Source organism: Terrapene carolina, unplaced genomic scaffold (assembly GCF_002925995.2).
Source record: "Terrapene carolina triunguis isolate 2854851 unplaced genomic scaffold, T_m_triunguis-2.0 Scaffold67, whole genome shotgun sequence".
NCBI lineage: Eukaryota > Metazoa > Chordata > Testudines > Emydidae > Terrapene > Terrapene triunguis.
The window spans coordinates 651,822-678,840 of record NW_020664418.1 but is presented as its reverse complement, the minus strand read 5'-3'; the positions used below and the strand labels follow the sequence as shown (position 1 = coordinate 678,840).

Below are 27,019 nucleotides of genomic sequence, written 5' to 3'. Positions count from 1 at the left end.
GGGGGGGGGGGGGGGGGGGGGGGGGGGAGGGGGGGGGTTGGGTAGGCGTGGGAGTTCCGGGGGTCTGTTGGGGTGGTGGTGGTGGAGGTGGTGGATGGGGTCGGGGCAGTCAGGGGACAGGGAGTAGGGCGAGTTGGGTAGGGGGTGGGGTCCTGGGGGGTAGTCTTGGGAAGGAGTGGTCAGGGGACAAGGAGTGGGGGGGGTTGATGGGTTGCAGTTTTTGAGGGGGGCAGTCGGGGGCAGGACATGGGGGGGAGGGGGGGAGGAGAGATGTACTCCCCGGGCGGTTCCCTACCGGGTCTTTGGCGGCAGGTCCTTCAGTGCCGCGGAAGACTCGGAGCAAAGACCCAGAGCACCGCTGGGTGAGTCATCCCTTCCAATATAAAATTGTGTACCTGCCAGTGTTAACGGCAAGACTTAAAATGCCATGCATTTGGCAACACTTAATACGTTTCTCTATTTTTGATTGCCAGTTACATGTCTATTAACATGCACAGCTGTGGAGGAGCTCATCTGCGAACTTTTACCAGGCCCTGCAAGAGTGCTTGCTAGCAGCAGCAAGTCAAATCTGAAACCAAACAGGCAGAAGCATGTATGTGCACAAAGCAGGATGGTGGGGGTGGAGACAGGGAGGGTGTATGCTTGGTGGTATTGCTCCCGGGCTCATCCTCTCTCCCTTGTTCAAAAGATCTTTAAATAGATCAGTAGGGAAGCGCGCACACACACCCCCCTTAAAAAAGAAAAATCAACTCCTGCCAGAATACTAAATAAGTGCACTATCAAATCAGATTTTTTTTTACTCAGTTAAATATATTCAAGTTGACTGTCCCTGTAAATACTCACTGCTCTCAGCCCAGTAGTTGCTCAGAAGGACAGAAGGTCTTGTTTTTGTTTTTAAAACTTAAAACTTAGGATGCTTTAAAGAGGTGTACTACAAACGATTTTGTTGTTGAATTGGGGTTGCCAAGCCTTTACTGCTTCTTATTACAGGGACCTGGCAATGGTCCTCTTCCCTTAAAAAAAAAAAAAAAAAAAAAAAAAAAAAAAAAAAAAAAAAAAAAAAACATCAGATTAAACTTTTAGGACTGAAAAGGTTTTTGTCCAAGTCTACGGCCAGAGCAGTAGAAAAGAGTGCATGCCCTTTTTCTCCTTTGTACATCATCCTGGAAGCCCTATTCACAATGGAATCAGAACGACACTATATCACTGTTTAAACATGACTGTGACTAGCAGCATGATAGTGCTTTTTTTGGATCAATGTGAACAGATTGTTCTTCCCTCCCTCAAGGGCTGTGCTAAGCCAGTCCCTGAAGGCTAATAGCCCTAGGTAATACTTCCCACTTATATCTACACAGCATGTTTACAGAGGAGGGCAAATATAATTTTACAGACAGGGAAACATGCATAGAGGTGAAGTGACTTAGACAAGCTCACAGAGTAAGCAACCAGTCCCTCATCGCCGACCCCACAATTTGCCTGCCTGATTTTGACCTGCCCCCTCGCCAATGGTCCCTGTTGAACAGGTTTTGGACCAGGCAAGATCTCTGTGCAGCTAACCAGTATCGCTGGGGCTTTTGTGACAGCCCTTTGTGCAGCTGCGGCGCAATACAGACAACGCACATTGTCGATGAATGCCTGCTGACTAGGTTCAGCCGTGGCCTAGAAGAACTGCATCACGCCACTGAAGATGTCATCGCTTGGCTAGACAGCTATGTACATGCCAAATAAAAAAAAAAAAAAAAAAAAAAAATACAGAGTAAATGAACGGTGGTCTCCATGCTTGATCTACAAGACCACATTGCCTATAAGCAGTCTACAAAACACTGTAATAAACAATTCCAGCACAGTGTTTGAATGCTTCCATAGCCTGAAGTTTCTTTGAGCAAAATGGAAAAGGCTTTATAGCTTATCTATCCATAAGCCTGGGCCTGGAGAGACTCTTACCTGTCATGATGTTCTGGACCAAAGAAAAGAATCCCCAAAACCCCACCCCAAAAACACAACGACAAACCCTCCTTGTACTGGATTATTTATAGCTTTAACATATGCTTGCTTTCTTCCCAGAAATTCTTAGTCATTTGTTGCTAGAGATGTATGTATGTATATTTGTTGCATGAATTGTACGTTGATCTGAAATGCTTCATTACATATGTTCATATATATGCTTTTTACCACTCAGGGGCTGGTGAATCTTGTCTTCATAGTAGTTTATTTAATAAAATTTTTGCTCTAGCAAAAAAAAGCCAAAACCAAAAGAAACATCTCTGCTAAAATTCATTAAAAAATAAAAAGCCTAGCTCCTACATATCACTTTTCACCAGTAGATTTCAAAGTGTTATACCAAGACACAATCTGCAAAATACGAATAGTTCAGCTTCATAAATAAGCTATTATTCGTTTTAGCTCAGTTAGAAATCAAGAAGGGGAAAAAGTCAATTTGCCCATTTGATTTTATCTTATATAGGGTCAACATTTTAAAGCTTCATTGTTCTACCCTCCATAGAAGAGCAAAGGACGACTCCTTTCAGAGCATCAGTAAGCAGATGGGAAATAAGGTAAGCTAAGTAGAATTCTGTAACCTAGTCTTGCTCGTATGGCTCTCTAAACAGCAATCTGCTAGTTCTAAACAGCAGACATAATTAGAGCAGAAGGTGCACGACTCCAGGACTCTAGAGACAGCTACTGGAATGGATTTGGACTCTCAGCTGGCAAAGACTAATGAACAACATGTGGCTAGCCCACTGAGCCTCTGGAGAAGGAATCAGATGCACTGGGATGTATTATCCTTGCCTCACAATCCATCTAGTAGTCTCAGTCACAAGAGGAAACAAGAGATGCTGTGGCAGTGCTCTGCTGCAAAGGAGGAAGAGACACTGGGTAAGAAGAATATAGATGACTGAACTTTGCTCATGCAGTGTTGCTGTAGCCATGTTAGTCCTAGGATATTAGAGACAAGGTGGGTGAGGTAATATCTTTTATTGGCCCAACTTCTGTTGGTGAGAGAGAGACAGGCTTTTGAGACAAGCTCTCACCAACAGAAGTTGGGCCAATAAAAGATATTACCTCACCCACCTTGTATCTCTGAACTTTGCTTAGACAGGATAGTTATGTTATTAATATTTACAATGCCAATGAGCTACCATTCTGCAGTTAAGAGTATGGGGAAATTCTCAGAAAGGTGTGAAAATAGAAGTGACAGTGGGTCCTTGGTACAGACCATTAGCACTGGAAGAAGAAAGGATTTCTGGACCAAACTCTCCAGTAAACATAGTTATGTTTTATTTCCTCTGTTTTGTTTTAAACCTACTCAGATACCCAACCATGTTAACATACAATCAAACATGCAAAGAGCTAAAATCACACAGAAAACGTTGGGATTCCATACTTTCTGGATCACAAAGGATAAGCGATCCTGGATCTATTTCTTTCTTACAAGGAAGAACTGATTCAGAGTCACATGGAAAATTGCTACCAGTGACCACAAGCTACCTGAATTCATCACTACAAGGAATATATTCACAGAATACATCTGTATAAGGGTAAACTCTTTGAGGCATGCACCATACAATGAAACAAATGGGAAAGTCTCTGAACATCTAGTTAATGGAATTGTGATCAGTAAGGACAGGTTTATAATCAGTAAGCCTTGACAGTTCTCCCATTATTACCCCCTGACCTGAACAACAGAATTAGAGGTTAAAAGGAACATTATATAGATTTGATAGTGTTACAAAAATTTCTTTAGAGTCAAAACTTGCAGTACAACTGTAAAAAAAGTAGCGATATATCAAGTTGGGGGAAGTGCCAAGTGGGGCACAAACAGGGATTCAAGTTAGATCTCTACTGAAGGTTTCATGAACATCTGAAATGTTACTAAAATTCACATCCTTAACTGGGAGATACTGTCAGTCTCAGGGAGGACACATACAAGAGAGCAGCTAGGGAAATCAGAAATATGAACAGAAAGTAGATGAGTCAAATTTTTGGAAGAGAGACTTTCCATGTTGCGTGGCTTGCAATTTCAAAGATTCTATGGGAGAGAAAAGCCTAATTTCTAGCCCTACAGCCCAAAAAACAATAGCAAGCATGTTAGGTGTGTGACAGCAAGAAGCCAATGCAATTTTGGGCTCCATTGGAACGTCATGAAGCAGGAAGTTAAGACAGAGTTTCCTAAACTGTGGCCTGTGGACAACTGGTGATCCATGGGAAACTGGCTGGTCACATGGTACAAGATCTCCTGGTTTCTAGAACAGATAGAGTATACATGGGAGATTATAGAAAGGACACTTAGTGCACTAAAGCAGCTACACATACTTTCCTGATGTAACTTTTCCCTGTAAGTAGTTTCTGTAGTTGTCACAAATGTTATATGATTTGACAGCGAACAGGAAAAGTGGGAGCCCATCTGATTGCAAATGGGAGCGGAAACAGCCATAAGACCAGACGACAATATATGGTCCATGAAAGGGTTTGACAAATCCTGCTTCTACCACATATGGCTCTGGAGCAGGAGCATCTGGAATACTGCATTCAGTTCTACGTACCACATTACCAGAAAGGTTGACAAATTTAAGGGAATTCAGAAAAGAACAAAAGTCAGGAGACTGGGTTGATGAATGAGACTAGATTAAAAGAGCTAATGATACACACTTCGGGTCCTGGTCAATTTGGGAGTTGGAGGAGTGAGGAAGAAGAGATTGACATAGGACTACAACTATTTGAATCATGTAAACATTGAGAAGAGAGGATATTGAGATGATCCAGTGGGAATTAACTAGGAATAATTGGATGAAATTAAGAAACAGGAATTTAGGTTAGGAAGTTTTTACAGCTATCCAACAGTGAAATTGATTAGACTGTACTTAAGGTCAGGAGTGGAAGACCAGTCTATTGAGACATTTAAACAATGGACTGGACAGTATATTAGTAAGTGTACAGGAGGGAACAATTTTATATTTTCAGAGAGAGTTACAGACTAGATCTTTTCCTTCAGATTTCTGATAATACTGTCACTAATTGGGAATAAATCACTAGAGCAAGGAAACAGTGTGTACAGCTCAAGCAATTGATGGAACAAAAGGCATATATGCTCGCATTTGAGAGGTGTACTATGCCTCAGCAGAATCCTTTGGGAAATGTATGTTTACTGTATGCACTACATTCAAGCAGCTGAAAATTCTCTCCCCTCCTTTCCCACAAGAGTACTTATTAAAAATAAACACTTCATCTGAAATGGCTCCTCCTGCATATCTAAAAGGCTACAGCACTGTAGCAGTCACTTGTTCTCAGTTTTAAATTTCTGCTTTAATGTAGGCTATATTTAACTATTTTCTGTCCAATGCAAATTATAGAGCAACCAGGGACAACTCTCCACAAATTCAACTCTGCCTTTTATTCAGATTACAAGAACTAGAGGTTACAGAGTATTAGCCTTAGAATTACTGTGCGGTGCGTGGAGGCTACCTGGCTTTGTACTGAGGTGCAGGTGTCAAGCAGAGCATAATCAAGATGAGGACCAGAAAAGGAGGCGGTGTGATTCTCTCTCGATGAGCTGTGAAAGAGGCTACCTCTGAGAAAGCAACTGCTTTTTCAATATAGAGCATGTTGAGTGTTTCTTGCAGGTGCAGCACCATTGTGAAGGTCTGTTAACAGAATCAGAGGTGTAGCCGTGTTAGTCTCAAACTGTAAAAAGCAACAGAGGGCCCTGTGGCACCTTTAAGACTAACAGAAGTATTGGGAGCATAAGCTTTTGTGAGTAAGAACCTCACTTCTTCAGATGCAAGTAATGGAAATCTCCAGAGGCAGGTATAAATCAGTATGGAGATAACGAGGTTAGTTCAATCAGGGAGGGTGAGGTACTCTGCTAGCAGTTGAGGTGTGAACACCAAGGGAGGAGAAACTGCTTCTGTAGTTGGATAGCCATTCAGTGTCTTTGTTTAATCCTGATCTGATGGTGTCAAATTTGCAAATGAACTGGAGCTCAGCAGTGTCTCTTTGGAGTCTGGTCCTGAAGTTTTTTTTGCTGTAAGATGGCTACATTTACATCTGCTATTGTGTGGCCAGGGAGGTTGAAGTGTTCTCCTACAGGTTTTTGTATATTGCCATTCCTGATATCTGACTTGTGTCCATTGATCCTCTTGCGTAGTGACTGTCCAGTTTGGCCAATGTACATAGCAGAGGGGCATTGCTGGCACATGATGGCATATATAACATTGGTGGACGTGCAGGTGAATGAGCGGGTGATGTTGTAGCTGATCTGGTTAGGTCCTGTGATGGTGTTGCTGGTGTAGATATGTGGGCAGAGTTGGCATCGAGGTTTGTTGCATGGGTTGGTTCCTGAGTTAGAGTTGTTATGGTGCGGTGCGTGGTTGCTGGTGAGAATATGCTTAAGGTTGGCGGGTTGTCTGTGGGCGAGGACTGGCCTGCCTCCCAAGGTCTGTGAAAGTGAGGGATCATTGTCCAGGATGGGTTGTAGAGGTTTAAGCTGAGGACTGTAGGTGATGGCCAGTGGAGTTCTGTTGGTTTCTTTTTTGGGCCTGTCTTGTAGCAGGAGGCTTCTGGGTACACGTCTGGCTCTGTTGATTTGTTTCTTTATTTCCTTGTGTGGGTATCATAGTTTTGAGAGGTTTCAGAGTAGCAGCCGTGTTAGTCTGTATCCGCAAAAAGAACAGGAGTACTTGTTAGTCTCTAAGGTGCCACAAGTACTCCTATAGTTTTGAGAATGCTTGGTGAAGATCTTGTAGGTGTTGGTCTCTGTCTGCTGTTAACAGAATGTGTCAAATGCAGGAGATGCCTTCTGTTCAGAGCTTGCAATGTTAGGAATGTTCAGTCAAGCAAGCCAGCAGTCTAATAGGTAAATATTCCCAAGTGCTTTACAATCTACTGCTTTTCAGATGTTAAACACAGAGTTTCACTAGTGTGGGTAAGAGCAGCAAGATTATTTGAAGGTCAGGCTTGTAGCAAAGGTGATGTTCTGGATGGGCTTCCATAAAGCCAATAACTTTGCCTTATTAACAAACTGATGGTATCTTCCCTCCAAGCCAGTCTTCTTCATAGGTCTTGCAACTGTGTGACAAGTTCCAGAAGCAAAATTTAAATGCTTGATCCTCAATAGGAGCACTTAATATGAATTAGTCCTGAGCAGCCACTCAAGTAATCTGGTCATAGACCTCTCCAATTCAGTAGCTGATGGCAGAAGGACAGAGTGGATATAATAGGTGACATTTACACACCTGGGTTCAGAAGGCTTTTTCTAACATGAAAGGGTAATTTAAACAGGCATTTTTGCAGCCTATAGAATTTGAGTGAGTTTTACATGTAATGCTGTAAAATGGCTCTGCTTAGGGACATAGAAATGCTATAGTGGATCAGACCAATGGGCTGTTTAGTCCAGTACCCTACAAGTGGCCAATATCAGACACGTCAGAGAGAAGAGCAAGAAACCTGATAAGGAATATTCGCACACAGTGAAAGGCGTTATCTGTCCACTTAATGACTAGCTTATGCTCAGAAGCATGAGTGTTTATATCCCTTATTTTTTATTCTCATGCAACTGTAGAGGTTCTTATTATCCACAAAGTGTCTATGTGGAACTGTGCTAAAATCTTGGACTATCTTGTGGTTATAAATTCCACAGGCTAATTATGCTTTGCACACAGCGACAGACTCCTTATGCCACACGTTGACCCATGTTCTGGATGGCAGAGCAAAATGCAGAGACTGTCCATCCAAAACTTTAATTTGGGTGAGTGACCTACAGCAATAGCCTTTTGATTCCAGATTAGGCCAATGATCCCTCCTGCAGCTGGCTGGCTAACAGGAGTTTCCTGACAGTCAAGAGTTGCAATTATCTTCTTCCTCTGCCCCGGACAAACTCAGTCACTTTTCCTGGACTGCACATTGGCTTAGACTGCCCCACACCCTCTGACCATTCGTGGAAGAGGATCATGACCCCTAGAATACCAACAACGTAACTGGTTATACTCTGAGTGGAGAATGATGGGTCACTGCATGTTAAAAGTCAGAAACCAAGAGACAGGAATAGTAGTTTCAAATCTGTGCTGTTACAAAGCACTGTCCCACAGACCTTGTAACAAAAGCAACATTTCCACTTCTAGATTTCAGTATTCAACAAAACTTCTCTGAAGAGATTATTAAAGTAGCTGGTAGCAGTAATTCCAATACCCAGGAACTGAGATGCTCATTGCAGAGCTGGCCTACAAAAAGCCATGGACACTGGCTGATCCATAAGCAGCAGTCCTGGCCCCAGCTTCTCTATCATATCCAGCGTTAAAGATGCTCCAATAAGTATGTATGAAGTGGGATGGGGAAGAAGGGGTGCAAAATTATACATGCAACACAAATGAGAGCAATGAATCAGTATTTCCCATGTCATCTATATGGAATGATCATGTTCCCCACAAATCCTTTAATTTGAAACACCACAGCAGGCAGAAGCCACCTGGGACCCATTTTCCTGCATAATGACTGTATTCCACAAGGAAGTGGAAGCTATAACAGAGGGCTGCTTTGAAAAGATGGTTGTTCCCCATGGAGTCAGACAGGCATGCAGTGAACAACAGGAAGCGATGTCTGCTGTTACGGGGACCTTCTGCATTGGCAGCAGGAAAGCTTCACTACCTTCTCCGCCAAAAGGTCCATGGAGGCTTCAAAGTTCCTTGTAATTATTATTTCCCTGGCACTGTTTTAGCAGTCGTCTTCCTTTGCACCACTACAGACAGACACACCATGGTACCACAGCCCTCAGGGACTATAAAATAAAGCATGAAGTCAGATTCTAAAAATGGCCACTCATCTGCCCTTCCTCTGTATTTACATTCTCACTCAGAGGAACAGTTTCAATGTGCATTACCTGGCACACAATATGGCCTATTTTATACATTTTCATCTGAGCTTTGTTTGCTTTTTTACAGATCTGTAGCCAGAAAGGTCCATGGTAAGATTCACTCAAGTAAAACAGATGCATTAGAGCTTACAAAACAGAAGGTGAACCCTAAAAGATCAGGAGGATAGAGTTAACGCTCAAAATTCTGACTGACCTTCCACTCCTAACTGCTCCCTTCCTGTCTTCACAAGAAGGTGAGTGAAGGACAGCGTTATCAGTCTTGGTTGTGAGACTAAGCTTTGAATGGTTTCTTGCTTGTTTGCAAAAGTTAACACAAACATTAACAGTTTTTCATTCCATTTCTCTAACAAAACCGTCAAATGAGTCCATATGGCCCTCTTCACTCTTGCACACTGACAATGTAGCTTACCTGCTATCAGTTTAAAGGGTATTTTATACTATGGTATGCAATGAGTGCTAGTTATACATTCAGAACTTTCTATCAGCTATGAAAACAGCTGATGGGAATGGTATAGAAATACCCCACGTGCACACAGGATGCAGGTATTTAGGATCTCTGATAATGTAGTAACAATGGTATTATTTAGAAAATATTGCCATGGCATAAATGCACAGCAAAAGAAAATGCAGTTAACCTTGAGGAGCTACTTTCCATCTATAGATCATAAACTGTGAGTGGCTCTAAGTCTTCCAGAAAAATCCATTACAAATAGATAAACATTGTCTTGAGCTAAAAAAAGTGAAGCTTTATGTTAAAATAATGGATAAACACAGAAGACATCTGAACCTAGATTTACCAGTGGTAAGGAATTTCTCAGCTCAGAATTATAAGCCATGGAAAGATGGGGTTTCCAACGGATGTAGAGAGTGACAGAAGCTTTATTACAGCCAGAATCATGTTCTTATTCATCCAATTTGTATACTCTTTAAATATCTTATTTAGTAGATATAAAAATGCTCATCTTCACTGCCAAATAATAGGGATATAACTTGTTTAAAAGATGCAAGGTGAGAGAGGTAAACAACCACAACCAGTTAACTCAGGCCTGTGCTTTCTATGGTCAATATATTTCATTTTTAAAAGATACAGTAAAGTTCCCAGGTAGGATAATATCGGAATAATGCCCGATAGTACATGAAGTGCTAGGACTGAAGTAGCAGTCAGATCAGAAGGAGTGGAAACTATTTACTGATAATGTCACTACACTGGAAACAGTTAATGAAGCCTCTTTAATTTGATAGCAGCAAGGGAAGGTCTCAGTCTACACCAAGCACTCTGGAAGAACCATAGTGACTATGACAATTATGCTCTCTTACAGTGCAGCATGCTGGTTTCTGTCTCTTGCCTGGTCTATCCAGTAGCCATTTGGTCTAAAGCCTGTGGCACTTCCTGCTCACCAGAACATCAAATGCAAGATCTATTCTTGCTGCAGGTCATGATGGGCTGCAGCTGCAAGGAGCTTCGAGTCTTAATTCTTCACTCTTAAATTCTTTGTTACTACATGTGGCCATTAGGAGTTATGACTCTTCCTCTTTTGAGTCTAGGAATTTATCCCTAGAAGTGGTCAAGCGGCAGCATACCCATGTTTGGGAAGGATCTGCAGAAGCCCCATATTAATTGCCTCCAATTAAAGTGTGAATGGTTTGGACTACATTGCAGGAAGTGGGCTTGGGTCTGGGAAACTGGGGTACCAGAACAAACTGACAAGAGGCTTAGCATCGGGGCATCAGAAGATCCTGAAAATGAAGGAAAACAACTTACCTGCTGACTTGGAGTTACTACAGTTATGAAAGACTAAACAAAACTTGCTCTGAACTCTCTCCCTGTCTGTATCCAACAATTTTTTTCATCTTTCACTTAAAATGTAAACCAGGGGTCAGCAACCTTTCAGAAGTGGTGTGCCGAGTCTTCATTTATTCACTCTAATTTAAGGTTTCGCGTGCCAGTAATACATTTTAACGTTTTTAGAAGGTCTCTCTCTATAAGTCTATAATATATAACTAAACTATTGTTGTATGTAAAGTAAACAAGGTTTTTAAAATGTTTAAGAAGCTTCATTTAAAATTAAAATGCAGAGCCCCCCGGACCAGTGGCCAGGACCCGGGCAGTGTGAGGGCCACTGAAAATCAGCTTGCGTGCCACCTTTGGCATGCATGCCATAGGTTGCCTACCCCGATGTAAACTTTGGCACATGGGCTGTCTTTGTTTGGTGAGTGTACAGCACCTAGCACAATGGGGTTGTGCTTCATGGCAGGGGTTCCGAGGTACTGTACAATACAAATAAGTATTGCAAATTGGATTTTGTACATGGACAGCAGCAGAATGCATGTTCTGACACACCTGTAAAGAGTCCAGATTTGTAGAATACTTCATTCTTCAGCTTCTCTCTCTGCAATCCAGCAGAGAGAACTTAAGCAGCTACAGTTTCCATTCATAGTAGAACTTTGTTCAAGGCCTCATTTAAGGATAGCAACTGCATCTGAAAATTGTGTTCTGAGCCAGAAGCAAATCTGTTCCTAAAGTTCCAAACAATTCCAATGAACACTCAGGAAGCCAGACTCAGTCTAGAATTGGGAATGTTAAGTGGATTTGGTCTTTAAAAGAAAAATCAAGACTGATTTTATGCATAGAAGCAACACAGACAAAAGTTTTTTCATGATTTACAGTTCAGTTAGCCATAAAATTATACAGCTGCACTTGGTAACAAAGACTATGAGGGAAATCAGAGGGCATCATAATCTGCATTGTTAGATTACAATACAGATGCAATTATAGATCTGTTCTGAGACAAATATTCAGTACAGTCAAAATAATTTCAGGGGAACACAAATATTGTGTTTTGGGGAAAAGCTATGTTCCAAAGCCTGGAATTTTAGAGATAAAGTTTCTGTTTCTTAAAAAACAAACAAAAAAAACACCCTTAACCCTGGACAGCATGTAGTACAGGCACCATGCAGAATTCATAGATGTATGCTTCAAAACCTGTGTATGGCATCAATGCCTAGTTTGGGCAACACAGCTGATGAAAGTTTCCTAGAGTGCAAACATAGCAGCTTGCAGATTTTAGAATGCTGGGGTGTTCTAGATGCACATGGACATAGATTCTAATAACTTAAGACACGTATGAAGAATTTTCACAGGCACTACTTTTCACCAAAGCCAGCTGTTTAAAAAAAATTCAGTATTTCTAAGCCATACCATTTGAATTATCACATTCCAGCAACACACCAGGAAAGCATTCAAGTAGTGAAAACAGCCCAATTTTTGGACCATATTATCTCCAAAGTCCTTGACCCAATTTGCCCCAAACTATCCAAGAAAAATAAATAAATAAAAAGAACTGCGGCATTGAATCACACCTGGGGAATTTCAGGTAAATTGGTTAGGTCTGGAAAAGTTAAAAGTGTCAAAAACATCAGGTTTACAATGGTCCAGTCATAATTATGGAGAGATCAGTGTTCATAATGAATAGAGGAGGAGGTTGGGACCCCTACTCTTGGCTACAGTTCTCCTTATAGCACCCTCAAGCGCTGAAGTTTCGCACATCAGTTTGCATTTCCAATTGCTGACAGCTACAACACTGCATACAGCACTTCCCAAGGTCTCTGACCCTCCCAACTTGCTCTAAAATTAAAGGTACGCTCCTTTATAAATTCTGCAGTGTTCCAGCAATATTGCTTCAGATCTGAATAGGAGAGACTTCGTTTCCAAGCAAGCTACTCTCAAGCGAGACTACACAGTTAATTAAAACCCCAATGAGCCCTCCTTTTGATCTACAGTCAGTGCACAGCTCTGGCCTGTGAAGAGTTCAGTCCAGTTTTCTTTGGTTTAAAAAAAAAAAAAAAAAATGGAAAGTATAAGGTCTTTTTAGGGATGCAGTAGTGTCAAGGAAGAGAAAGAACAGAGAGAATTAAGATGCATGGGGGCAGGCAGAGAGCAAAAGAGCCACTCATACTTGCAGTCACAGAACTACTTCCCTAATTACTTTCCTCATTTGAGAGGCTAAACATTCATTTGGCTGCAAGTCTAGATGATGCCAGAGTTTTAAGTTTTAAAGGGACATTGTATATTTTAAAATTGTACTATGAGTTTTTAACCTAATGTTAAAAGCAACACCTATGAGGATAGAGGCTAAGGCTTCACTGCCAAAAAAGGTGTGTTTTTACAGTAAGATAATTAACATGTAAGCTATCTCACTGTAAAATCCTTGTGGAAACAAAGCTCTAATTTTTACCATGATGAAGCTATGCAAGGTCATCTGCGTATGGGAGTGGGGAAGTGTTGACCTCGCCCAGCTACATCATTGTAAAAACTACCTGTGCATTGTTTCCACTGGACTTTCCAGCAAGGTAACTAATGCATATTAGTTCTCTCTGTAAAAAAACAAAAAACAAAAAAAACAACCCACCTTTTTTTGGCAGTGGAAACAGTCTAAGATGAAACAAACCGGAAAGAGAGGAAACAAAGTGCATTGCTGTTAAATAAGACTTTGTATTTAGTCAGTTTCCCCAAGCTCCTTGGGGTGCAGACTGCATATCTCTGTGTGTTCTAGACACTTGACTAAAGGGGTCCTGATCCCAATTGGAGTCTCTGGACTCTTCTGTAAATCAAAAACTTTGTAGCTTCTCCTGTGTGTCAAATCTCAAACAGCAGAAGGGAGGGGAAAAAAATCAACATTTTAAGATAGTAAAGTGGGATTGTAAAACCACAAGTGCTGGCAGGTGATTCAAGGGTTAGAGTAGAACCTGGAACTATTTAACTCTTAAACTAGATTCAGTTGAAGTCCCTTTAGGAATACACAGAAGTCTGAAGGGTTTGACAGAGTAACTAAGCATGAACCCAGAATTGCACTGCTGCCTTCCATTTAAATATTGTCACTTGTTTAATGTATCTTTTTCTTTTAGTGTGCCTCCCTCCCTAGAATGGCCTAACAGTAAATATATGGTGTCAATCTTAAAAGTATTTATTGCGATAGGATTTTATGTCTTATGTTGAGATGATCACCACATCACATAGTAGGGATGACAAACAAATCTCTTCATGATACACCTTAATGCGAACATCAGCTCCCAACATTGTAAAAAGGGTACAAGTTTAATGTCAAAATAGATCAAAATATTAGACATGGCAATAGACGCCTGGCCAGAAGTGTAAACAAAGAAATAAGAGGTCTTTAAGAATCTTGTATGTTTTAGCATTATATTTTAATACCTTAATTAATGGGGAGAAATGAGATCTGCAAAAAAGAAAAGCCTCCCACAAAACAGAACTTCGCCCCAAATGCAATCACAAGACTTCAGACGCCCACCTCCATTCTCTAAGGAAATCCCTTTTAGTGTATGGGGTTTCAGGTGCCCCCTGGCATGAACCAGAATATTTATAGGAAGGGAAGGGACACCAGTTCCAATGCTTTCCAAGTTAGACAGCTTCTTCCTACTCACCCAAAGCCTGGAATAGGCTAGGAGCCCAGGTGACGTAATGCTGCTGCTAAGGAAACAGATAACATACAGAAAGTTTCTGGAGAAATAAGTTTGGAGGGCAGTGGAAGGTAGGAGAGAGAGACAGACAGACAGACTTATCAGGGGAAGGAAATGCAGAAGCAAGCTGAAGGGAAGTTGGGGAGCCAGACTTATTACTACCCACAAATGTATTTCAAGCTTTCTGCATGGCTACTGCAAGTACCATTACAGATTCAACAGGAAGATGCCTACCCCTCCCTCTGCAAAGAGTAGAACTTGAGGAAAGTGTGTCAGGAAGTGCTTGGTAACAGAAGCTCACTGGGAAGGAAGACAAAGATTTTCCATAGCAGAGTGCATGTAACTTTTGTATTGAGCTTGCAGCCTTTCCACAAAGAACTGGGCAATGCTATGTCAGGACAATGATAAAAAAGCTAAACCTAACAAGCACTGCTTGGTTAATAAAGCTGTTGTAAGAGCAAGATAGCAAAAACAAAACAAAAGAACACCACTTTTCCTTTTAGTTCTTAAATATACACCTCTAACTTCAGATTTATAAGCTATAAATCCATAGTGATAAGATGCAGGAGTCTTAACCACATAGATACACAGACATATAAAAGGAGGTGTGTTATAATCTATGATTCAATTGTATTAGCATTTCCAAGCATCCATGAGCATTTTGAAGAGCACTTCCCCCATTTCCTGTATTATAAATCTGTTCCGTAACTCTAAAGCCTACTTCCAACCAATCCCTTCCAAAGAGGTAACCTCAGCCCAGTCCTATAAGGTGCTGAACACCCTCAAAAACCCTAAATGAGAGTTGAAGATGTTCACGATCTTAGAAGATGTTCAGCACCTTGCATGATCACACTAATAATTTAAGTGGGAACAGGATTGCCTATAACCCCAGTTTAGAATTAGCCCCACCTGACTCACATCAAGCAGAGAAGAGATCTTACTAACACAAGGAGTGCAGAATCTGAGGAACATTTGCTCACAAAAAGAACTAAAAAAGGAGACAAGGAAAAACTAGAGGTGGTGGAAGTGGTTGGATTCAATGCTCGCTCTGATTAGATTAGAGCTCTGTCCCCCTACTGTAGTGGAGATAAATGTTTCCCGGAAGGGGACTGGAGTGAGTGCTAGCAGATGGAAGGGATTACTGTAACAATCGCTCTCCACTTGTACTGTATTTCAAGCGATTGCAAGAGAAGGAGATTCCTAACAGCATGGCCAATGCAGCCGCACTGAAGAGTTCCCTTCCTATTAATTCTGCAGCCACTGAGGGAACTTGATGGCATGGCTTCATTTACAAGATTTTGCCCCTATCCATCTCTCACCGGAATGCTGAAACCTCAGTATGAAACATTGTTGCCATGAACACAAATCATGCCAGAGGATGAACAGTCATTTCTATTGGCGTGTGGCGCCTGTTAGTGGGCCAGCCCAAACTGACAGCTGATGTCTATATTGATATGGAAAATACTGTTCTGTCAAGATACCATGAAACACACCATGCAGCCAGGGGAAAAAAAAAAAAAAAAAAAAGATGGGGAAGCAACAGAGAACAGGTGTCAAGATAACTGTTCCCTCCCACCTCCTGGACGTGCTGCTGATGGGTCCTTGATGCATCACTGCAACATTGTAAAGAAAAATTCGCTTGGGTCCAGATTTGCAAAGGTACTTAGTTGCCCAAATCCCACTGAAATTAATCAGAATTAGGCACCTAAATACCTTTAAAAAATCTGGGCCTTGTACGTACAAGTCTGCCCAAGCAATGCAACAGCATCTATGCCTCGAGAACTGGTGCTGGTCAGAGGAGAGGGCGATATATCTTGATTGCCCCATTCCAAGATTTTAGTAAACACTGGGTGTAAGTCAGACAGATACTTCCTGTGCACCCCAAAAGGGGAAGGTTAGACTAACTGCATGCTGACAAGAAAAAAAGGAGACAAAGGCCTTCTTCTGAAAGAGTTAGCAGTCCAGGAAGCAATCTTAAACAATTTCACTTGTCTGCTAACATTTCTCAAGTCAAACAGTGGCAGAGCAGCACTCCCAGTCACTGCAGGACTCTGCCCCAGGAAGACCTGATTTGGGGGGGGAAGGAGAGGTAATGCGTGCAATGGGAGGAGGAGGCTGCTGCCTCTGTCCTGTGGATCTCAGAAGCTCGGCAGGAATAGGAGCATGGAGGGGAGGATGAAGTTCTTCTGTCCTTACTGAGGAGGAAATAAGGAGACAATCTTTCCCTCCACTCCACTCCTGGATGCGCTGATTGCAAGAAGAATACGTCTTCTGGCTAGGGACCTGTAGGATTGCTACATAGACAATCGAAATATGCAGCTAATGCACTGAGTGATGACAAGGTGGAAGGATACTGGGGTGCTGCAGGTTAGATTGTGTTTGTTTAGAGGACATTTCAAAGGAGGATTTGAAGCAGAGGGTGAAAGCCCATAAGACTTAGTCAAGAGGGTAGTTCCAAGAGCAGGGAACGACATGGAGACGGGTCAGAGAATGTGACAAAGGGAGCACTTTGGCATGTGACTTGGGCAGAAGACAAGGTCTGCTCTGGAGAACAACCTAAATGGATTATTGCTGATTAAATGAGAGGAAACTTTAATGGAAGAGTGTGTGGGGTTAAAGATAGTGTGATGGGATCTGTAGGTATTGGGGGAAATCCCATATACATCTCTACCCCGATATAACGCAACCCAATATAACATGAATTCGGATATAATGCAGTAAAGCAGTGCTCCGGGGGGGGGGGGGGGGGGAGAGGGGGGCAGGGCTGCGCACTCCGGCAGATCAAAGCAAGTGCGATATAACGCAGTTTCACCTATAATGAGGTAAGATTTTTTGGCTCCCGAGGACAGCGTTATATCGGGGTAGAGGTGTATCACAGTGAAGTGCCCTACCCCCTCCTGAGGATTCACCAGCACATCCATCTATTCTCTATAGCACAGGGGTTCTCAAACTGGGGGTCAGGACCCCTCAGGGGGTTATGTGATTACATGGGGGGTCACGAGCTGTAAGCCTCCACCCCAAACCCCGCTTTGCCTCCAGCATTTATAATGGTGTTAAAGTGTTTTTCACTTATAAGGGGGAGTTGCACTCAGAGGCTTAGTACGTGAAAGGGGTCACCAGTACAAAAGTCTGAGAACCACTGCTATAGCAGGAGTTCTCAACCAGGGGTCCAGGGCCCCCTGGAGGGCCACGAGCAGGTTTCAGGGGATCCGCCGAGCAGGTTTCAGGGGATCCGCCGAGCAGGGCGAGCGTTCGACTCATTGGGGCCCAGGGCAGAAAGCCGATGCCTCACTGCATGGGACTGAAGCCCAGGGCCCCAAGCCCCACCACCCAGGGCTGAAGCCGAAGCCTGAGCAATTGCCTTGCTTGCTACCCTGTAAGGCCAGCCCTGGCTTTCATATGCAGAAAAACAGTTGTGGAACAGCTGGGCTGTGGAGTTTTTATAGCATGTTGGGGTGGCCTCAGAAAGAAAAAGGTTGAGAACCCCTGATCTATAGCACTGCTACTTGCCTGCCCTCTTACCCAGAGAAAGCACATTAGAGTAACACTGGCCTAGATTCTTGCACCTAGTGAAGTCAAAGTTTCAGCCAATGGCATCTGTGTCCATCCTGTGATGAGTTTTATTATTTCTGTAAATGGCAAGCCCACTGCTATATCCTGCTTCTCTTCCTACCTCAGTCCTGGCCAGCAGTGTACACAGTTGTCTAGAACTATGACCAGACCCTACACTGGATACCTCAATACGAGTGGCGAAAGTAGCATGGGATGGAAACAGGGAAATCTCATTTTAAATCCCCTTATCTCGTTTAGCTGAGTTTTACTAGAAAATTACTGAAACTGGAAAGCCCGCAGAGAGAAGGAAAGAGAAGAAGAGGGGTATCAAAAATAGCACACCCCCTAAGCTCAATTATATCTCTCTTTTAAATGATTAGACCTCATAAAAGACTGAACAGTTTCTCAGAGCAATGGAACCCGTGAACAACTATATTGTGGAAGGTCAGAATCTGACTCTAGTTTATTTTAGTTTTTTCCTCACACCTCCACCTTTGCCCATTTTATAACAAAGACCCTGCTGGAAAGCTCACTACATCCCTCCTCTGAATAAATGCGAGATACCGTATGGGGTTCTAGAGCACTTAGAAACGGTGCTTCTCTCTGTAGTGTCGTCCCAACTAAGGGTTACTATGTCTAGCAGACACCTCTTTCCTGAAACCTGTTCAAACTGATAGTCACCACTCTGATCCAGTAGGAAAAGAAAGCTTCTTATCCCATTCCAGTCCAAGCCCATCTGTGTATGAAAGAATAAGTCAGGGACAGAGAAGAACGGGTTCCCTATGGGGGCTAGCAGCAGGGAGGAGAAGCACCCTTTTCCACGGGTGTGCGCAAAATGTTTTGAAGCACGTGCCGACGAGCAAAGCATATTGCAGGCAGGTCCTCACCAGTGTTAAGACAAACCCTGTTTCCTGTGAATGCTGATCACCTGCTCACATGGCAGCACTGTCACTTGTGCACACTGTCAAGTATTCCTAAGAGAGAAATTCACAAGTCTCATCTGGTTGTGACACAGCACATAACATAGACTTCTCAGCCAAAGGAAGAGGCTGGACAAGATCATTTAAGTGCAAGCATATGACCAGCTTGAATTTCAGGAAGAGATTTGATTTGTGACACAGCATTGTCTAAATGACATGCATTCCTGCAAGGAAAAAGCATCTTCCCAGCTGAATAGATCTGCCTTTCACACCCTGGCTCAGGGCTATACACACACTGCATCCACTTGCCCAGACGCCTGAGAGCTCTGAGCAGTCAAGAAATACAATCAGGGCATTTCTGCTGTGCTTTGGTACTCCTGGCTACTGCAACATTTAGGGGGAGGACAAGGACAAGACAACTGTGTGATTTGAGTAATGCAAACAACTTAATTAGTTTTAAGAGAGGGCTGGACAAATTTATAAAAGCACTGTATTACAAAGTTGCTTGTGATGATAGGGGCAGGACTCAACCGTCATGGGACTCATTTCCAGTTTGTTTTATGTTCCTAAACCAGTGGTCCTCAAACTGTGGGGCATGCCACCTTAGGAAGGTACGTACGGAGGAACATTCAGGGGGGCATACAGCAGGGCCCAGGCCAGCCCCCATGGGGAGCAGGAAGGGAACGCCATACAGCCCAGCTCCAGCCCTTGCCCAGCTTTGCCCGATTCCCTTTCCACCCCCAGACCAGCTCTGCCTTTAGCCCCAGCTCCTCCCCCATCTCCAGTTCAGCCCAAGCTCCTCTGCTGAGCCAACTGTGCAGTAATGGAGGGGGACATGGACAGATTCCATTACTGGTAAGAAGCATACGACAGGAAAAGTTTGGGCTCCACTGTCCTAAATACGCTGCCTCAGGGTTTCAGCCAGTCACCTGCAGGGGTCAGGAAGGGATCTTCCCCACCAATGTCTTCTAGGTTTTTGTTTAATCTCCTTCCTCAGAAGCATCAGGGATGGTCATGGCAGGAGATGGGACATTGGACAAGGAGGGTCAGGACTCTGAGGTGGTGCAGAGCATATTCTCTGTCGGTCTAACTGATCACCATATGTGGTGTCAGGAAGGAATTTGCCCCCAGGTCAGATTGGCAGGGACCTTGGCCTTCTTCTGCAGTGGGTGCGGGTCACTTGCCAGGATCATCTGGATATATCTCACTTAATCATTTCCCTGCCACTGCAGGGGCCTCAGGCATTGGTGCACCTCGGTCCCTCCTGTTCTCTTCCTGTGGCACAGAACAGTCTAGTCTCCCGTGGGCTGTATACTTTGGTCTCATTGTGGCTGTTGGGTTTCATGTGCGGGAACTGGAGTCCTGTACTATACAGGAGGTCAGACTAGATGATCTCATGGCCCCTTCTGACCTCAAACTCTATGAAGTGACAGATGTTCAGGGCACACATCAGTCACACAGGACAAGGCATGCAGCTTTGCATTTAGTCTCAGCTAGTCTAGCTGCAGCACAGGCTGCTAAGCAGGGCTCAGAGTGCAGGTGCCACGCTAGCCTTTCTCTGCCCAAGGTAGCAGGAGCAGAAGGCATACAGGAAGGAGCATGCTCAGCCTCGAGGGAAAGAGAAGGCTTTGTACCCCTCTCAGCAGGTCCCTCTAGCTGAAAGGAAACAGGACAGGTAGGCTCCCAGGGAGTCCTGCTTCTGCAGTAGGAGGAAGGCAGCCTGTAATTGTTTTGGGGGGTAAATCGGGGAGAACAGGAGGAAAGACCACACACTCCCTCCATACATCCCAGCATTTCAAGTGACTAAAGTGGGACTGCCCACAGGGGGTGGGAGACCCAGGGCAGGGTGGAACAGAGTTGCGGAGTAAGCCTACCCTGCGCTGGCAGCTCCTGTCCTGTGAGGCTGGCTGGGCTCAGTTTCCCGACTCTGGGCATCATAACTTCACCCCGGGGGGCCAGGAGAAACCTGAGTGGCACTGTGACCCCATGCGCCAGGGACCAGGTCACAAAGCCAGAGCAGGGAGTTGAGCCCAGCCAGCCCCACGGGACAGGAGCTGCTTCAACTGGGATAATGGGTTTGGGGGGGGGGGGGGGGGGTGTCGAAGCAGTTCAGTCCCTTGAAACCTGGGACTGTTGAGACGTACACCCTCCCCAAATAGTCTGCATTGGGCTTTCTTTGCCCAAACATTCCAGGGAGGAGATTGCTTCAGAGCCTTTGTATCCGAACAGCACATCCTGGAAGGAAAGCCTTTCGGTTTGGACCAGACCAGCAGCCTGTCAGAATGCAGTCCACGCCCGCAGAAGATGAGCTCTATGAACTCATCCTCACTTAAAGGATTTCCTTTATGTAATCAGCCCTGGTGAGGGATGCCAGTACATACACACAGTGAGCAGGCCAGGGCCCTAGGAATACAACTGCCCCAGAGGAAGCAGGGGGTGCTGCAAACACCATCAGCCTTACATTCCTCGTGGCTGACGTCTTAATTATTAACTGAGGATGAACAGTATAGGGAACCCCAGGGGAAGCTTCTGCATCAGCGTGCCTCAGCCCCGATATCAAGCTGCCACCTTCTAAGCACTGCAAGGTGGTTCAGTAGCCCTGGCTCCTTCAGTCCTAGGCTGCTCAAGGGTGTCAGTCAGTGCCAATTCACAGCAGTAACCTGCGATGGGGCCACCTGTCCAGAGCTAGAGTCAAACCCACCAATTCATTTCACGGAGGCCAGCCTCCAGAGTTTAACAACTATGTCACTGCATGAACACATTGTCAGTTTGAGTGTGAAATATTGAAACAGAGGCATTACTGAGCTATTGCTGTATCTGCTAGGCATTGGAAAAAATTAAAAAGTAATTCAGAATAAAACTATCACATTTGATAAGAGGTTCCCAACTACAGACCTATATTCAGGAGCGACCTTTGGACTCTGCTTCCTGTGATTAAAAACAAGTCTTTATACTGACGATGCTTTCAGGAAGGATACAGTCCATTCTACATATCAAAGTTCCTTTAGCAGCTGCACATAAGCAGGAATTGCAGCTTCAGAGGCTCTTTGCCTCTCTTATGGACTGCATAGTCAACTGCAAAGAAAACAGACCCCCCCCCCCCCCTGCTCAGTTGGACCCCATTTCAAGTCACTCCTATAGACTGCCAAGAACTCTCCTGGTGCAGGCCTTTGCTGAAGTCAGATAGGGTAAGGGCAAGCCAAAGCTCAGCTGCATAGAAGACCCTGGTCCTAGGCCACAAAAAGAAATGATCAGCTCCAGATTTTTTTTTTTAATTATTTTTTTTAAGTTCTATAAGTTTCTCTCTCAATATTTGAGTATCTTCCCCACCTTCCTCCCCCCCCCAGGTTTTCCCATCCCACCTCAGAGTCCTGCATCACGGTAGCCATCCTTGGCAAAGGATGTGGAACTCCCGGTTGCTCCTTGCTCAGGAACAGTAGTTACCAGGAAGGCCACTCCCCAACAGAGGTTAAGCACATGGGCACTGCAGAACTCACCCCAGGACCCAGCCAGGGCTTGGAGAAATCAAGCTTGAGAAATGAGTTGTTGCGCTAACCACAAGGCTAGCTCATCAAAGCTTACTCCTTTTTCTCAGATAATGGTAAGATCCGTTTTCTGGGCAATTAAAATGAGAAACGGATGGCACAATATGAACATCTGTTTATAGAAAAAAGAGGATGTGTATAGAAATTGCTAGGTTTTACACAAGAGCCTCTGCATAACGTTTCAATTTGGTGGGTTTTGGACAGTATTAGAAATGTGTTCCAAGTTTATGATAGACAAAATCGGATGGTTTGAGGGGCTGGTAATGGAATATGCAGTGTTTCACCTACAGATCACTGGTTTGAATCTGGATCAGTATTGGCTAAACTGGATTGCTCTTCAGGGAGCACGTACAGAGTATTTAATGATCTCAGCCCAGTTCCCAGTGGACAAGCACTATCAACACAAACATACAAAATTAACCTTAGCTGCCAGTTTCAGGTGAGAAGCCCTGAACACACATGGAAGCTTAACTTCCTTTACAGCTAGAGATGGTCCCTGCCTGGTGACAGTTGAGGCATGTCGGCAGGATTTTGTGAGTGCACCCTAGCTGCTCAGGAGCCAGAGGAATTTGATTGCCAGGACTGTCAAGACTTTCCATGAGTGTTAAATTCACTCAAATTGCAAGGCTATCCAATCCCTTTATCCACAGGGTATTCAATTTAGCAAGATGAGCCACTAATTAGTGGAAATATCAAAAATGCAATAGCACTGAGTAAAACTCAAAATATGACCGTAAAATTAGCTACATAAAAATGGGTTCAAGAGCACACAGAAAGCAGCCATGGGAAATTTTAAAGCTATTAGAGGTATTTTGGGTTTTCTTTAAAATAAAGAGTTGTGGTATTTTCTGGGGTACACAGTTCAGAGTGCAGGAGGCACAGCCCGTATTGATCGATTCCTAATCTATTGGTTTCTTTTGTATACTTACTGTTATGGTTATAATGTAAAAATCAGTCCAAGTTATTGAGTCACTAGTTCTTTTCCTACATTACTGGCTTCCAACTGATTTGAATTGCCTTATTGAATAAAAGATTTTTAATTACATTTTTCAGACCTTAGAAGCACCTGTTGAAATGGTATCAACAATAAGAAAAAAAATGAAGGATACAGCAGGAATTGTCAGTCAACACTAGGTGCAAAGTACACCAGTTCTCGATGACACACCACTCTCACTTAAAGCTGAGTGTGGAGCCCTTTTTGCAGATACCCAGTACCTCACAGAAGCAATCCTTAATATATGAATGCTAGCGCTCATGTCAAGTCTTGTCTACAGCCCTGTAATTTTCTACTAGGAGTCTAGATCTCAGTTATTCTGCCCTCTCCAAGCCATCTTCTCAACAGTTTTTGCATGTACTCGTACAGCAACTCTTATAAAGCCTATGCCCAAAGAGAACTCAGCACTGTCAGGAGTCAAGCTGTACTGCTCCTCCAAACTCTGAATTCAATCTGTCTCACCCCAAATGTTAACAAGCGCCTGATTCTCTCAGACTCCTGTCTGCAGATTAAACTGCAAGTGCCAACTACTACAGCCCCCAGGCTGGTCTTGGCGAAGATGCAGAGTTCCAGGGTTTGAATTAAGATTGCTTCTGTCAAGCCCTTAGAGTCACATTCTGCACTGAAAATGGCGAGAAGTATGACAGATTGCAAGTCACCACAGGACCTGCACCCTGCCAGGCAGCATTACATTTTAACTACTGAGAGGGGATGCAGGAGAGAGAGCAGCGCCACGCCTTGGCTCTTAATTATAGTCTTGTGACACTACAGTTAATGGTCTGTCAGGGCTTCCATTATAAACCTTGATTTTGCAGGAGGTAGAGATTAAGTTTAGGCTCCTGAGTACCCAAGTAGCAACTCACCAAAAGCTTTAGATATGAGCTAATCTCATAGTTCTTTTGGTACAAGTGCCTGAGTACTAACTGTGAGTATAGTTCAGTGCCCGTACTAACCCTCCAACAACGCTCCAAAATAATATATTTTAAAACCATGTATAAGTGCCGCCATGCTTCTTGCACATCTAACGAATGTGTCGGATAACAGAGTACATGTTTCTGATCATTTCTCTACTATGACACTGGGAGGCAGATTCTTATGATTTTAAGGAACGAAGTGACAACACCTTTGCATTAGCACAAGGGTGGGCAAACTACAGCCCGGGGGCCACATCCAGCCCGTCAGATTTTTTAATCTGGCCCTCGAGCTCCCGACAGGGAGTGAAGTCTGGGGCTTTCCCTGCTCCGCATATGCCGTGGCTCAGTGTGGCTCCTGGAACCAGCAGCATGTCCCCCCTCTGGCTCCTACACATAGGGGCAGCCAGGGGGCTCCGCACGCTGCCCCTGCCCCAAGCGTCTCCCCCACAGCTTCCATTGGCTGGGAACCGTGAGCATTCATGGCCCGCCATACAATTTCCATACCCGGATGTGGCCCGCAGGCCAAAAAGTCTGCCCACCCCTGCATTAGCACTAATGAAAGTTCCATTAAGCCGAACTGATAAGTCACCAAGCCAAACTGTAGCAAAGTACAATGCAAAACATGGGATACATCCATTGAGCATCATGTACTGTACAATTCCCTTCCTCAATAAAAGGAAACCGATTTGTAAGAAAAACTAGAGCTGCAGCTCAATAACAATTAGAAAAAAAGTTTTATCAATAGCTTCTTTATAATTATGGCTGCAGTTTTACCGAGTAGAGCATTCTCCCACCACCCCTTCCAAAATCCTTACCATTGCTATAGGCATAAGGGGATTCCGACGCTCCATCTTGAAGGCTCTCCAGGATTTCTCCTTTCCCAACATCACTGTCTCCTACCAACAGGAACTTGAGCAGATAATCATAGCTCTTCACAGGGCTTCCCTGGGTTCCCATTCTCCCTCTCATTAGTGAAGAGGCACAATCCACATACTAAACATGCAGCCAGACTGAAAGGAGCACTAATGCCAGCTTCCTCGCTTTTAGGGAGGCTCTTATGAGCACAGGTTTTTGTCTCCCCCTTCAAAGGGGGGCAGGAAGGCTAAGGAACAATGAGTCAACCTCAGAATGAACCTTTCATCCTTTCCACCTTATGTCCAGTCTTCTGCACCAAGATATGCTGGGATCCTAAAAGAAAAGAAAAGGAGGGTCCTCATTCCTTCGCTTGCTTTTAGCACCTTTTCAATATCCAGACAAAAAATATGGTTAAATTCTCAAAGCTGCCAACAAAGAACCCACACTTGTTTTTTTTGAAAGGCAGCTAATTTAGAATACAAGGTTCTAGCATAAAGGTTGTTTTCCCTTCAGACTGCTACAGCCCTTTGGGGGAAAGGGGCAATTATTGGTACAATGCTCACACAAGAAGCTAACACTGCTCAAAGCCTCTGAGTCAGAGGTTTACCTATTCTGAAAAGGCATAAATCCTCTGATACAAACAAAACAGTCAGGCCTGTGGGGAGCAAGTGTGGCCGCTCCCTACCATTCCTGGACCACTGGGGCTGAGCTTCGCCAGCAAAATAAAACAGCAATTTGCATAGGTAGAAATAGACAGGCAGATGGCTAACTTCTTAAGCTTTTCCCATCTTTCCCCCACCCCCTCCATACTACCCCCTTCTCCAGCCCACACCCACCTTTAGAAAACCTGGGGTGGTTGTTTTTAAATGCTGAGGGAAATCAGATCTGTTAAGATTTAACTGCCCAGATCAATAAAGTGGCTAATTTAAATTCACACCCATCTCCCAGCAGCTGTGCTATCCCCACCTCATTGTTCTCTTCCCTCCCCCAATTAAAGGTGCCTAATCCCCCCCCTCCAAAACAGAGGGTCCCCTCTACAGACATCAATCTGAGCCAGGAGACCAGAGCCCAGGCACTCAGGAAGCTGAAATGAAGTGGCAGAGTTTTCACACCTCCCCCTCAGGTAGGAAGGGGGGAAGCACAGCCATACATGGGACAGGAATGAGAACACCAAAAGACAAGCCCTAAGGGGAGTCAGCCACCCCGGACACCAGCTGAGAGTGCAAGGCCCAGCCAGCGCAGCAGGGCTGAGGGTGCCAGGGACAGCTCAGCTGGGGCAATGCCAGGCCCCACAGAGATGGGTGGAGACCAGAAGCACCCAGCCCCTGGGGTAGCAAGACACAGGGGTAAAGGGTATTTGGCATGCCAGCCCTCAAGGATAGAGGAATGGGGAGTACCAGCCCCAGGGGATGGGGGAATAGAGGGAAGTATAACAAGAGGGGTGCTCCCAGGGCTTGGGAGGGGGTCTCTACCCTGGGGCAGGGAGCCAGGCCTGGTGGTGACAGGCCCTAGGGAAGAGAGGGTCTGGGCAGGCTGGGGATTGGGGTGCCAGGCCTGAGACTGATCTAGACAGGATGGGAGGGTCCCAGGGGCCAGGCCTCAGGGCAGTGGGAGGCTAAGAGGGGAGGTTGATGGGGGCATGGTCAGATGCTGTTGTGGGGCCGCTGGGTGCCAGGTTCCTGGGCTAGCTGGAAAGGGGGTGGTCAGTGAGGCAATGCCAGGCCCAAAATCAGGCTGGATTGGCCAGGCTAGGGGAGCGGCTGCCAGGGGCAGGACCCAGATGGAGGAGAGGTCCGAGGTGGTGGCAGAGGGCCAGGACCAACGGCGAGGGGTACAGGGAGGTGGGGAGGCAGGAGGCCCCGAGGGACGGGGGGGTACAGGGAGGTGGGGGGGGG

At 44.5% G+C, this 27,019-nt stretch overlaps 1 protein-coding gene across 1 annotated transcript in view; it reads right to left on the bottom strand.

Moving 5' to 3' along the window:
• Positions 1 to 25,226, bottom strand: part of RAB40C (RAB40C, member RAS oncogene family) — a 71,636-nt gene extending 46,410 nt beyond the window's left edge. The window contains exon 1 of the mRNA XM_029910730.1: positions 25,085 to 25,226. Within this exon, the coding sequence (XP_029766590.1) occupies positions 25,085 to 25,226 (142 nt within the window). The remainder of the gene's footprint in view (positions 1 to 25,084) is intronic.
• Between the last annotated feature and the right edge of the window lie 1,793 nt (positions 25,227 to 27,019).